Source organism: Diospyros lotus, chromosome 4, assembly GCF_014633365.1.
Source record: "Diospyros lotus cultivar Yz01 chromosome 4, ASM1463336v1, whole genome shotgun sequence".
NCBI lineage: Eukaryota > Viridiplantae > Streptophyta > Magnoliopsida > Ericales > Ebenaceae > Diospyros > Diospyros lotus.
In genome coordinates, this window is record NC_068341.1 from 16,205,027 (window position 1) to 16,218,356 (window position 13,330).

Genomic DNA, 13,330 nt, shown 5'->3' on the forward strand with positions numbered 1-13,330 from the left:
CTTTTTAGTTCTCATATCAGTGGTTCTTGAGCACCTTAATATCTTTTATTTTGAAAAAATTAAGGAAATTCGAAGATTCAAAATGAGCAGACACAACATATATATTTATAGTTTGTTGTTTAGTGAAAGTATAATGGTTATCTAAAAAAAATATTAAAAAATCATTTAAAGTAACTTTATTAACTCTTTAAATTCTAAATATGTTTTAGTCGAAACAAAATTGTTTAATTTTAAATTTATAAATTATGTAAGGAGGGGAGCACATGGGACATGGCCGAGCAAGTCAGAGGCATCGAATTGAAACAAAAGAGATAAAAGCAATTGTACAACTAATACAAGCTGAGAAAAAAAAATTAAAAATAAAAGGAATTAGTGGGAGACATGTGGGGCTAAAGAAAATCATTCTAGAGCCGCTCAATCAGTCATGTATAAATATAATTTTAATTCATTTAATTTCTTAAGATTTTCACTTTTTCTATTTTTAGTTGCCTTTCTAATACTAATACTAATACTAATACTGATACTAATGGCAGCAAGGAGAGGTTTAAACATATAAATTAAGATAATAATTACTTTTGTAATTCATTTTTATTTTTGGGAACGGTCAACGAATTGCAGCTTCTAGCAAATTCAATTATGAAGAGAATCCTTTGGTCAAAATATTCTTAATAAAAAAATTGGATTGAATCGTCTTTTAATCTCACATGGAAAAAAATGGAAGCTGGGTCGGTTCAAAGCTGACCAACGAAAAGTAGTACGTAGCTGCCTGCATTATATATATATATATATAATTCTGAAATTAAAAAAATTATCACAAGAAAATAGTTTTTATTTTATTAATCGAAATAAAAAATATTATAGAGGACCCAAAGCTTATACTATAAATTAAAAAGCTAAAGATGGACCACAACTGGTGTCCTGGTACTTGAAAAAATTGATCAGTACTAGAAATAAAAGAGAAAGGCTAGCTAATCATATTGCTGAATAAATCAACCCGCCTAGGGGGTTATAGATATACAAGAAGGAGCCAACTTGGACCACAGCACATCCATATACAATACATATACGTACATATATGCATATGCATGTTCATCTTGATTAATATTGACCCACCAAAATAATGGATAAAAAATTATTATTTTTTATATAAACGTATTATAGTAAAAATTAACATAAATAATTTATTAATTTAGTAAATTTTATAATATAATAGAAATTTATATATATATATATAATTATGTAGCAGTGTTGCGAATGATGGACTTTTCCCTGGTGTCTGGTGTGCTACCTAACTATATGTTTATGGGATGGAGACACATCCAAGGATCAAATCATAATATTAATATTCGGTGGTTGGTCATAAGCCACCCCCCTCCTAATCTTGCAAGGCGCGTTGGTTGGTGTAATTTGTATTAGACAATTAGGCTTAAGGCCGCCTTTAATTTTGTCGTCCCTTTAATTTAGCGAGCAAAATGGGGCAGCCTCTATTTTAGGTTTTGGCCTCCAACTCTAATTGGGTGATGCAAGTAATTCTATCTGCTGCCCAGATCATGGGTTGATTCCTTGTGAGGTATGCTCTTGGAAAGGGACTTCAATTTGATCCCAAAAAACAGAATTTTGTCCTTTCTTCATTCTATTGGAGAAAGTAAAATTTTTTTTACTCATTAAAATGAAAACAATTTAGGAATATGGTTAACTACTAAAGTTTTTAAATTGTTACATGTGACTTGCACTTTGTCTTTAAGTAGGATCTTAATTGTTTGTAGTAACATATATAGCGCTGTACTTAAAAATCAAATGGTTAGAGCACGTACAGTAATCCGAGTGCTACCCACCCCCACCTCCTTCCCCCAAGAATCGAAGCCCCAATTTTAAAAATTTTACTACCCACAGTTGACAACTTGGACTACCAGTACTTACTGGTAATGAACAAATAATTAAAAATTTTAATAGAGATATTGTTGTTATTTTTAGCTAGGTAAATATAATCTACTTATCGAGAAAGATATATAGTTATGGGAGTTAGGATTTATGGTTTAGTTAATTTTATTAAATCCACTTCAATCATAAATTTAAACCAAGATATTTTTACTGTCCGCAATATATTAATAATCCCAACAAAGTGGAAAATCTACTATACCTATTAAATAAGAGACACAGCTTTATTTTCTCGAGATTTAAGAGTATTTTTTTTATTTAATTTCAAATTTGTATTTATATATGATAAACTCGTTGTTGACCTCGATCACCTCATCTAGATCTAGTGAGACAAAAAATGGGTCGAAAGAATAATGCTATCTGTGTTGTCATGAACCAAAACAAAATGGTCAAGCAAGGAACCAGAAAGTCAAGCACGACGTAAAGTCACATAATGCCTGTTTTATTACCTAGCAAAAAAACGAAAAAAAAAAAAAAAGTTACATAACGCCTAATAATATTTTATAGGATTCACTTGTGTTTAACTAATTGACCTTCATTAACTACAGGAAACAATATGTTTTTTTTTATAGAATATTTATGTAATATAAATGTTATCATAATCATGTGATGTTAAGGAATGAAATCAAAAGTATATTTTATTTTTTAATGAGTAATTTAAAAAAATAGTGGTACCAAATAATAATATAGAAAGTAAAATTAAAATCAACTCTTCTTAATGATATATTTTCTCTGAATGTGTAATTAAGATTATAGCATTTAAAATTTAATAAAAAATAAATATAATTCGTAAGACTACGTACTCAAATTAAAAATCTCAAAGCATGGAGTCCCACAGGAAGCTGAAGCTGAATCTGGGGTCGGAGCTGCGGGAGGGAGTAGTGAGATGGACGTGGATAGATGAAAAGATGCAGAGAAAGGAGCATCATTGCTGAAAACCAGCTATTTCCCTGGCAAAGGGGCCACTATGATTCCAAGACTGTCACTTGTCACTCCATCTTCATCTTGAAAGAGCCCCTCTATCTATCTCTCTCCCAAAATCTCACGGATCATTATGATCATCATCGCTAACTTTTTTTTTTATCTATTTCTTTTCACCAATTTATCATGATATATATATATATATATTTTCTTTCTGGATTAAGTGATATTAATTAATAATACATTGGAGTTCCAACGAATTCAAGGAACGTGCTGGCCAGGGGTGAATATCCTTGTCATTAATTAATATCATTTTCCACTCTCTGGCCAGGGATCATAATAGTCTCACCCTCTCTATATATACTATATTCTCCTCAAAATCTAGTCAAGATTCCATAATTTAACAGTCAATTTAAATTTCTAAGTTAAATATATAAGAAACAATGACACTTAAATATATATATGTAAGATTGATGTGTAATATAATCTATAACATTATAAATTGAAAGCCACCTCTTATTTACTCACAAGAACAAATTAAGGAATCATATCCTTACAAATATGAACTTTGTCATTATCGTAATATCCTAATAACATATAATTTTAAGTTAATAATATAAATAAATATGTATCTTTTGTCAAATATGTACGTGTGTGTATATATATATATGTATGTATATATATAGTAGTTGTCTCTCAGTGTGGCGAATATGGAAGCCAGCCCACGCCTATCAAAGTATTGCATAAATAAATTCACAGGCGTTTGCAAATTAATATGAAAACCCTTTTATTTAGCCGCGTTTTTTTTTTTTTTTTTTACTAAGTGACAAGAACTTGGTTGTCTGTCTAACCAAGCATGATAGCACCAACCTGTTGAATCCCCTAGGTAAGGGGAAAAGGATGAGATTTGGCTGTGAAATTCAGTGAATCTTTATGCAATTATAGTTCCCACAATCATCTAAAGCTTAATAATAATAATTATGCACCCAAAAAAAAAAAAATAATGTAGAACAAAAGTTCTTTCATGATTCTATATATGAGTGTTTAATCAAGATTACAAAAAGAAGAAAAGATGCTATAGATATATACATAATATGATGCCCGAATCTTAAACTGAAAAGTGATGATTCGGGTGTTATTAATTAACCAAGAACTAAAACTAGCAGATATGATCAATATCATCATGCACCACCGTAATCTTGTGATCTCTTCCATTTCCTAAACTTCCTCGATCATATATATGAATCCTATAAATATTCTTTATTACTGCAATAAATCCTAATTAGAAGGACAAATCCATGGATTCACAGTACCTTCACTCCTTGAGGAAGCATTTTCCAAACCCTTTTCAGGGTGGAATTCTGAAGTAGATGCTGAGCAGTTGAGCTTAAAATTTTCTGTGTCACCACCTCCATTATGGCCATACCCAAACTGTTGCTGATGTTGAGCTCTTTCCGAACTTCCATGGCTGGAAAACCCACCGAGATTTGGGCCCACATGTTCATGGCTCATTCCCAGTACATCTAGGGAAGGGATAATTGATGAGTTTTCTTGAGGCTTGGAGTTGAAAATGGGAGGATTTGTTAGTGGGTACTTCAGATTCTGGAATGATAGAGTTGGGTTTTGCAAGTTTAGCAGATTTTGAGGTTGCTTGGAAAGGAAACCTAGATGATCTGAAGCTGCTTGAAGTTGGTAGGTATTTGAAGCATTTGACGGTCCAGCCATGGACGTGGCAATAGTAGTATTGTTAATATTGGGGTTAGCAATATTGCTTGGATCAACCAAGGAAGAGTTCAACAATGAAGAAGGAGACGGAGATTGAACCTTGTGAGCCGATGGCCTGAAAGGGAAAAGAGATCCGAGTGTTTCCAGGTGACTTGCAGATTTCAGGCCCGACCCGCCGCCGAACAGATCAAAACGGTGGCCGTACGGCGAGGACGCGAAGGGCGGCGCCGGAATACCGGTGAACTCCTGCACCATTTGCCGGAAATTCGACGTGTCGGTGGTGAGAACGGTGGTAGGGGCCCGCCGTGAGGCTCTGGTCCGCTTCCTATTGGTCTTGGCCACGTGGGTTTGGTCGGACCTCTGCGCCGCTTTTGTGCCATTTCCATCTCCATGCGGAGGCGGCGCCGTGGACGATGAGCTTGGAATTAATGAGCCTTGACCGGGGGCTAAGAGAGCTTGGCTTGACGATGAGAAGCCGGTGAAGTTCTCAAGGTTGGTGTAATTGGATTCGGATCTTGGTTCTGATCTAGACCAAATAAAATCAAGATTGTAGGGGGAATTTGCATTTGGGAAGGGACCAAGATTTGGCGGGGAAGGTTCGAACATGGTAGTTGGGGGGAGAAGCCGGTGCTGCTGCGGCTGCGCCGGCTGGGGGCGTGGTGGTGGGTGGTTGGAGATGGAGGGAAAGTTGAGTGAAGGGTTGAAGAAAGGCGAGAGGGTCTCCGTTGGCGGCGGCGGCCTTGAATCAAACTCGTCGTCACCGCCGCTTGAAGATTGGGTGCTGCCACTGTTGCCAGAATCCATGGCTTTAATTTGAGCTTAAAAAGGTGAAGTGAAAGATCAGAAGGAAAAGGGCCTAAACCTGCAAAGAGATGGTGATAGTTCCAAAGTTGGAAGATTGAAAAAGAGATGAGAGAAGCAAAGGAGAATCTGAAGTACCCAGAGAGAGAGAGAGAGAGGAGCTTCTATATCAGCCTTCCGAAAGCATCCATTCCCATTTCTCTTGCTAGCAGAAGTTTCTTCTCTTTCCTGTGGAATGATCTGAATCTGCCGAGAGGGAGAGAGAGGCAAAGCTAGGGAGGTGGAAAGAGAAGTGTAAATTTAGGGTTTTGGAGAAGCCAAAGGAAGAAAAGAAAGGAAAGAAGTGGATTATATATTTAAGCTTTTTTAATTGTGGCTGCTATCTACAGAGAGAGAGGAAATGGGAAAGATCCTTCTCACTAGGGAGAGATTACTGGTGGGACCGCCATGTGAGAGAAGGTGAAGAGCTGTGATGGTAGGTGGCAACGGGTCAAACTCAAACACAGAGAGAGAGAGAGAGAGAGAGAGAGAGAGAGAGAGAGAATGGTTGGCAAGCTTTGCTTTCTTGATGCCACAATGTGAAAACGAGAAAGGAAACAAGAAAAAAGGGTTCCCCACAAACAAATTAAAGAAAAAAAGAAAGAAAGAAAGAAAGAGAGATTAATTTCGAAAAGGAGAGAGGAGAATAAAGGTGCAAGTTGAGTAGACAACTTTATACATTGCCTTAGCTTCAGGTGGCCGTGAAATAGACAGAACGCTATGCCGCCGCCGCCGCCACCGTCCTCTCAACCACCATCGCCACCGCTACCACGAACATCCAATATATATGTATTAAAAAATTTACTATATATTCTATCTCAATATTTTCACCAATTATTATTATTTTTGTTGTATATATGTATATATATGCTTGTTTGTTTGTCTTGATGGGTTTGGTGTAGGGAAGACAAGGTTGGTGACAGAGTGGTTCTCCAACGTTTATCTCCGGAATTAATTGCTTGCCCTTTCAAGACTCCCTTAGAAGAAAAGAACATGTAAATTAATCTAAAAAGGATTAATAAATCCAATGCCTTGACCAAGTCTTGGTTGCACGCATACGTGGGTTATTATTAAACTTAGGTTTAACAAATAATATTTGATTCTGTAGTCTTGGCAAACGTCATGTTTTATTCATCCGTTTGAAAATGAAAATTTATATATAAATTAATATAAAATAATAATTATAAAACTTAATAATACTCTTATGTCACTCTTATGATATTATTATATATCCATTTAAACATTCTCTAAAAGACTACAAACAACATCATTTCCCCTCCGCAATTAATTACTTTTTAATTTCTTCTTGTAAATATGTCACGTACGTACGTGTAAGTTAAAAAAAAAAAAAACAAATTTAGTTTATTAATTTTTTTATAAAAATATTTATGTAAAGATAAGTTCTATGCATTAATAAAATTAATTAATTTTATAGTAACTATATATATATATATGAGAGGTCTTAGGTTCATATAATAAATTTTTATTTTTTAAATAAAAATAGTTTAAGAAATCAATTGATTAACAAGATGTCAAAATAAAAAAATGACAAAAAGTTAGGTTCAAGATGTTTAATTTATATATCTACACAATGTTCACATGATGTTTCGCTCGCATATTTAATTAGACTTTGCTAACTGGTTGAGTTTAAACATAAAATATAAAATAATTAAAAGAGTTTCCAAAATAACCTTTTATTTTCCATGGAAGTGCGTGCATGGATAGATTAGTTCAACCACATTCTAGTTCGCTGCAACCATATCGCGTAATGAGGGGATTAATTTAAATATTTTCAGACACCCACTTTTTATAATTCTAAATCCACCCAACTTTAAACAAAGCACTATATATGATGCGTCTTATGAAGAAGAAGAAGAAGAAGAAGAAGAAGAAGAAGAAGAAGAAGAAGAGGGATGGAACTGGTCTCATCTCACAAATATTATTATTTTGCTGAGAAGGGTCAAATTAATATATATATTTAGAAAACGACACAAAACTACTGACTCATATATACAGCAGATCAGAGATACACTATAGCACAAAACTCCACGACCAATTCGGATGAGTTAGAATAAACACCATATATATATAATTAGATTTAGGAAACAATATTGACAAATTAAAGCATCCCGCGGGTCGAAGACACAAAAACATAGTTCCTGAGCTGATAATAATATCATGAAACATGCAATCAATCCCACACAATGCATCCGTAAATCAAAGCATATGCATGTAGTAAATAGCAGCAATTGTTCTAATCAATTAATCAAAGACCAATTAAATTACCAACTGCCAATGGAACGACTGACACCATCCCTCAGAAAGGTCTGTGCAACGGCCACCTTTAAAAAACATAGTTCAAACACACACACACACACACACACATATATATATATATATATCAAACATTTGGATACAAATTAAAAGAGCTGCATACCATCACTTGAAGAGCTGCAATAACCAGTTCAACTCTAAAACATTTCATGTAAGTTCAACACAAAATCAGCCCAAAATTAACATTTACTGATGCTAGAAAAAATAACTGTTAAGATATTATTAATCAGATTTTGTATGAGTTTGAATATGATTGGATTTATTTCTTAGACAAGATTGAGTTAATTTGTCTCTATTGTTACGTTTTAGTTTGAGCTAAACTCTTGATTGAGTTGGTTAAAGTCATCAGCATCATAACAACCTAAAGTTGCCTATAAATATTCTTCATGCAATTCAATAGATTTTATTCATTGTATTTCTTTTAACAATAACAAGCATATATATATATATATATATATAGAACAATCAACTGACTGCATCCCGGCCCCTTAATTCTTTTCTTTTTCTGTATTCTCTTTCTGAGTTTGAATAATGGCTGATCTTTGCTCGCTACTTGTGCTAGCTATTGAGTCTCCATTGCTTCCCCCTCACTTGCTCCTCATATATAGCGAGTTGTTTTCGTGCGTGATCTAAACATGGGACCTTGGGGAGATTGTCTAAAGGATTTTCCTCTCTTGGTCGCGTGAAAAGGCCAAAAGTGGCCCTTGCTAGCTAGCTAGTTAACGTTGCTCCATCTGGGTTGTTTGGATTCTTGTTTGGGTGACTGCGTGCCGCCGGAGATGACGAAGAGAAAGGGCGATCCCCATACCAATTGCCAAATGCTTGTCCCTAGCTACTTCTCTCTAGTATTTTGCTTTTGTATCATCTTGATCTGGGGGACTGGAAGCCAGAGCCATACTTGTGATTTTTTCCTTTCTTCTGCTTTGCCTAAAATTCTTGATATATATATATATATATATATAAAGCCAATACAGACTAACAAAACAAATTGCGGTCCGAACTGATCAAAATGACGTTGTTTTGATCCTTCTCCTCTCCTCTTCTCCTGTCCCAATCATTAGTTACGTACGTACCTTGCACCACAAACTTCCAGCTTGGCATTTTGAACAGCGACGGCGGCCGGGGGGAGGGTGGTAGCCTTAGCTTCTTCTTCTTCTTCTTGCCCTAGTGGTAGAGAACCGGAAGAGAAGAGAGGAGAGGAGAGGAGAAGGATCAAACCAATGGCCTTTTTTTATCATTCTAAGACTGCAATTTGTTTTGCAGTGCAAGACTGATTTTATGTATTATGTGTGTGTGTTTATATATAGAAAAGCAATCAAACATCCATACAGGAGATTAAGAGAAACCTGACTTGGGCTCTAAGGTATTAGTCGATGGGGTTGGATATGTAATATGTGGGTCTTAATTTAATGAATTGTAAATTTGATTATCGTCCTTTATAAGGGTTAAAGGTCCAACCTGCGATTTATCTTCCTTGATATAATCGAGGGTATAAGTATCGAGAATCGTACAAAAATGATCATGTCAAAAGTAACTTAACTTGGTACAAGATGATATTAATAATAATATGAAAATTGGTGAATTTTTTTGAAAAATATTAATACTTGAATGATGTGATAGTCTTATTTTTAAATTTGTGAGTAAATTTAATAAATTTACTTTTCATAAATAGTTATTTATTGTTCATACTAGTTTATAAAAAGAAAACGTATAAAATATCTACTTATATATGATTACATGCATCCATATCATAGCATGCACAAATAATTGAATCTTATTGTAGCTTAAAGGGTTATATTCTACAAATAGTGTAAAAGCTAATTAAATTGACTTGGAAAAAAATCCAAAATAAAAGCAAAATTTCTAATTTAAGTGATGGTTACTTTGAGAGCAGAGGGTGGGTGCTTCACAGTTGATAGCCAGGCCAACTGGAAGTTACAAGAGAGCATAATTTAGTGGTCCCCAAAGCCCAAAATAATAAGGATTTATATACATGTAGTCCCAGCCTGACCCATGGGCTGATTTCTGATCCAGAGGATAACGTTAGCTTAATATAGGGCTGACAGCCCATTAAATTAAAGAGTCAACCCAACATTAAGAATATGAGCTTGCCACGCGAGCATCACCCTAACCACTGCTCTCTTCATAAGGTTACGTCCCTTGACTTGAGAGACCTCAAACTCCAAACAATGTTAATCAGTAATTTTTTAAACTAGACATGAGCCCAATTAATAAAAAAAAAAAAAAAAAAATGAACCAAATTAGTTGATTTAATTACTTTCGTTTGAGTAGTTGGTGCTTAATTGAGTAGTACTCCATCCAAATCCATAAGCACACCATGACCATCTACTTAGCATCACTTTCTTCTTAGAAATTCTAGTGAGTAGATGCAAAGAAGTGAAGGACTATACATGAATGGCGGAGACGAGCGAAAGATGCAAATTTAATTTAGTTTTAAAATGTTCTAAATTCCTAACACACATTAAATCTTAGCAATAAATAGAAAACGAACATGTTGACCTGACCTATATTATATATGGTCCTAGAGGCTTTCTTGAATTATTGAACATCCATAAAATAACATTAATTACAAGAACATCTTAATGTTATAATAATTGCATACATTTATAAAAGAGTGATCACATTAATTGCTGAAAGGGGAGAAAAAAAGGCAAAGCATCAGCTGCAACTTGGGTTAATTCCTTGAGAATGGAAAATCACCACCACCACCACCACCACCACCACCAACCCATGTTTCCTTTGCAATTTCAGTTGAAATTTTGCAGAATTCTTGTATTCCATCAAATCTCATCAACAGTTCCAAGCTCTTATTACCACTATTTCCCTTCTCTTCTTCCGTTGCCAACATGCTGCTGGGTATCTCTTCTTCATCTTCTTCTAATTCTCTGCTTTCAGCTGGGGCAGATCTGCAGCGCATGAGTAGTAGAGCGTTTGGGGGTGGAGCTCCTGTTTTATCTATTTCTCGATGAAGAGGCTCTTCTTCCTCGCCAGCTTTCTCACTCTTTCCGTAATTCTCGCCATTGGCGAGTGTATGGTTTAGTTCATCATCTTCTTGCAGAAGCATGAGCCATTTGGAGAAGACGGCTCTTGAAGAATCGTCATTTCCATCGTAAACTTGACGATTGTCATCACCATCATCTCCAATACCAACTTCCTCTCCGTCATCAGAAGCCACGTCCGCCTCAGAAAAGGATCCGAAGCATCGGAAATCAAGTCTTACCTATTTAGAAAAACACAAACACACAGGTGTGACTCGAAACAATGAATTCTTATATTATCATAGATCATTAGGTCTGGTCCGTCTGGACAGAGAGGCTGAATTCATTGGCCCATTAGGATCGAATATGACTGTGTGATCATGTAATCAATCAAGAGTTTGAACTCAATAATACATCTCAAGAGATATAAACCCACTCGATCGAATTCAAATTTCGAATCTTAAGAATAATATATATTACCTACCCTCTCCAAACAAGCCAAGAACTGGGCTGTATCTCTCTTGAATCCGAGAGATTCAACCCAAGTGGGTCGCTTCTTGGATTTGGTGTGATTATCGTGTAGCCTTTCAATCTCTTCCATGACAGACTGCCAGGTCTTGCATGAAGGGGGTTTACGCCGGGCTACTTTGATCTGGCCGGCGCAGGTGACTCTAGGCGACGTCGGCTCGTCGGCGATGTCGTCGGAGCCTATGATAGAGCCGTTGCTTCTTAGTTTCTTGAGGAAGTGGTGGCGCTTGGCAATGGCGGGTTGAGAGGGCCGCACAGGGCTGCGGATGGGCTTCGGCATAAGAGTGAAGTGGGCTTTGGGAGGGAAACAGACCAATAGATCCGCCGGGGCTGGAGGAGGAAGCGGAGCTTTGCTTTCTCTTCCTCTCATGGCTGTCTCTCTCTCCTCTGCTTTCTGTTTCTGAACTGTAATGCCTGAGGAGAAGAAGGCTGAGAGCTGTGTGGTCTACTTAAATTAAGGAAGGAATTGGAGGCAAATGGCATCTTCTTCAACGTTAATTACTAAAACTGTTCATCTTTTACCATCTGAAATGGAATCACAAGGGAGCTAATGATGGTCTGCGTCCGGATTTCTCTTTTTGTTTTCATACTTTGCAATTTTGTTTAAATTTTTATCTCACGGTAACTTATATTCAATGAGTATTTGTGTACCTAATAAAAAAATCTTTTAAAAATTTATTATTGGGGTAAATTCACCCATATAATTCATCTAAATCGTGCTTATTAATTTTTTTTATATTTTAAAAAATACATTGATCTCTCTATAATTAACATATTAGAAAAATTGACTATTCTACTTTAAAGGGGCGTTTGTTAAAATGAGCAAAATAAAGAAGTATCAAGATAAGATTGGGATGCTTTTCGGACCAAGATATGGAATGGTCAAGATAAGACCGAGAAGCATTTTAAGATTTCTATAAGACTTTTTGTTAAATTTTTTAGAATCCACTAGTAACTGTACTTTTTTTTCCCATGTGTTTGTTAATACATATTATAAGCATTAAGATAAGGGTTTTTTTTACCAAAATATCCCTATTATCAAATTTATGATTAAAATAATATTTTATGATTAATATGAATTGTCAAAAAAATTAAGATTAAAATTAAAAATAGTATTTTATTTTCTAAATTCATGTTCAAAAATAAATTTAAAAAGAGTTGAAAGGTATAAATAATAATTGTTAGAATTACAATAATTCCATCTAGATAATTAAAAATGGAAAAAACATATTTTCATAATAGATAATAAAATATAAAATTAAATAAAATAATTTAAAAATTAATGAAAGGAATTATATTAGTTAATAAAATATAGATAGAGAGAGAAATTTAAATTTTAAAAATCAATGAAATAAATAATGTTATTTAAATTTTAAAAATTGTCAAAACATATAATAATTTAAAAATATATTAAATAATACTAATTATAAGAGTTAAATAAATAAGTTTTTTTTAATAAATTTAAATCTTTTAAATGCATTAAATGGTATTAACTATTTTACAAGGGGCAAATAAGTAATTGAATCTTATCTTGAAAGAGGCAGATAAATTTATCTGAGATGAGAGGTCGGATAAATTTATCTTAAAAGGGGGAGATAAGAGGTCACATGAAACCTTTTTCGAAAATGGTCAGATAAACTTAACAAATACGTTGAAAAGACCAAACATTCGGAATGCTTTTCATATCTGACATTTTCTCCCTCTTATCTTAATTAACAAACACCCTCTAAGTATAAAGAACTTTCTCTCTCTCCTATCTAAATCAAGATTTGGGTTATGTTTTTTCAAACCTTTTGAGTTCAAAATCTAAGTTCAAAGAAATCGAACCCATATCTAGATTTTGTTTATTCAAACCTAGATTTAAAGCCTATTTATGAGTATAAAAGGTTTTTTTTAAATATTTTTAGTTTAATTTGGATAATCGTTTCTCTCACTTTTTTTCTGAGGAAAAAATCCATCATTAGTACAACAAGCTTTGCCAAAGAAATGGTTTCTCCTTGAGATCCCATCAATTGACCATAAATTTTTTTTTTTTTTTTTTTGTA

At 34.4% G+C, this 13,330-nt stretch overlaps 2 protein-coding genes across 2 annotated transcripts; both read right to left on the minus strand.

Moving 5' to 3' along the window:
• Window positions 1–3,865: 3,865 nt before the first annotated feature.
• Window positions 3,866–5,775, minus strand: LOC127798784 (uncharacterized). Its single transcript, XM_052332385.1, has one exon. It carries the CDS (start codon window positions 5,386–5,388, stop codon window positions 4,138–4,140), a length of 1,251 nt encoding a protein of 416 aa, XP_052188345.1. The 5' UTR covers window positions 5,389–5,775; the 3' UTR covers window positions 3,866–4,137.
• Window positions 5,776–10,453: 4,678 nt separating this feature from the next.
• LOC127799698 (uncharacterized) lies at window positions 10,454–11,682 on the minus strand. Its single transcript, XM_052333921.1, has 2 exons — window positions 11,242–11,682; window positions 10,454–10,999 (listed from the first exon to the last, which is right to left on the minus strand). The coding sequence occupies exons 1-2, from the start codon at window positions 11,653–11,655 to the stop codon at window positions 10,454–10,456; spliced, it is 960 nt and encodes a 319-aa protein (XP_052189881.1). The 5' UTR covers window positions 11,656–11,682.
• Between the last annotated feature and the right edge of the window lie 1,648 nt (window positions 11,683–13,330).

Coding starts and splice junctions, on each gene's coding strand:
- LOC127799698 (XM_052333921.1), bottom strand. CDS start 11,655: ATGAGAGGAAGAGAAAGCAAAGCTCCGCTTCCTCCTCCAGCCCCGGCG. Junction 11,000..11,241: donor TCTTGGCTTGTTTGGAGAGG/GTAGGTAATATA, acceptor TTTTCTAAATAG/GTAAGACTTGATTTCCGATG.
- LOC127798784 (XM_052332385.1), bottom strand. CDS start 5,388: ATGGATTCTGGCAACAGTGGCAGCACCCAATCTTCAAGCGGCGGTGAC.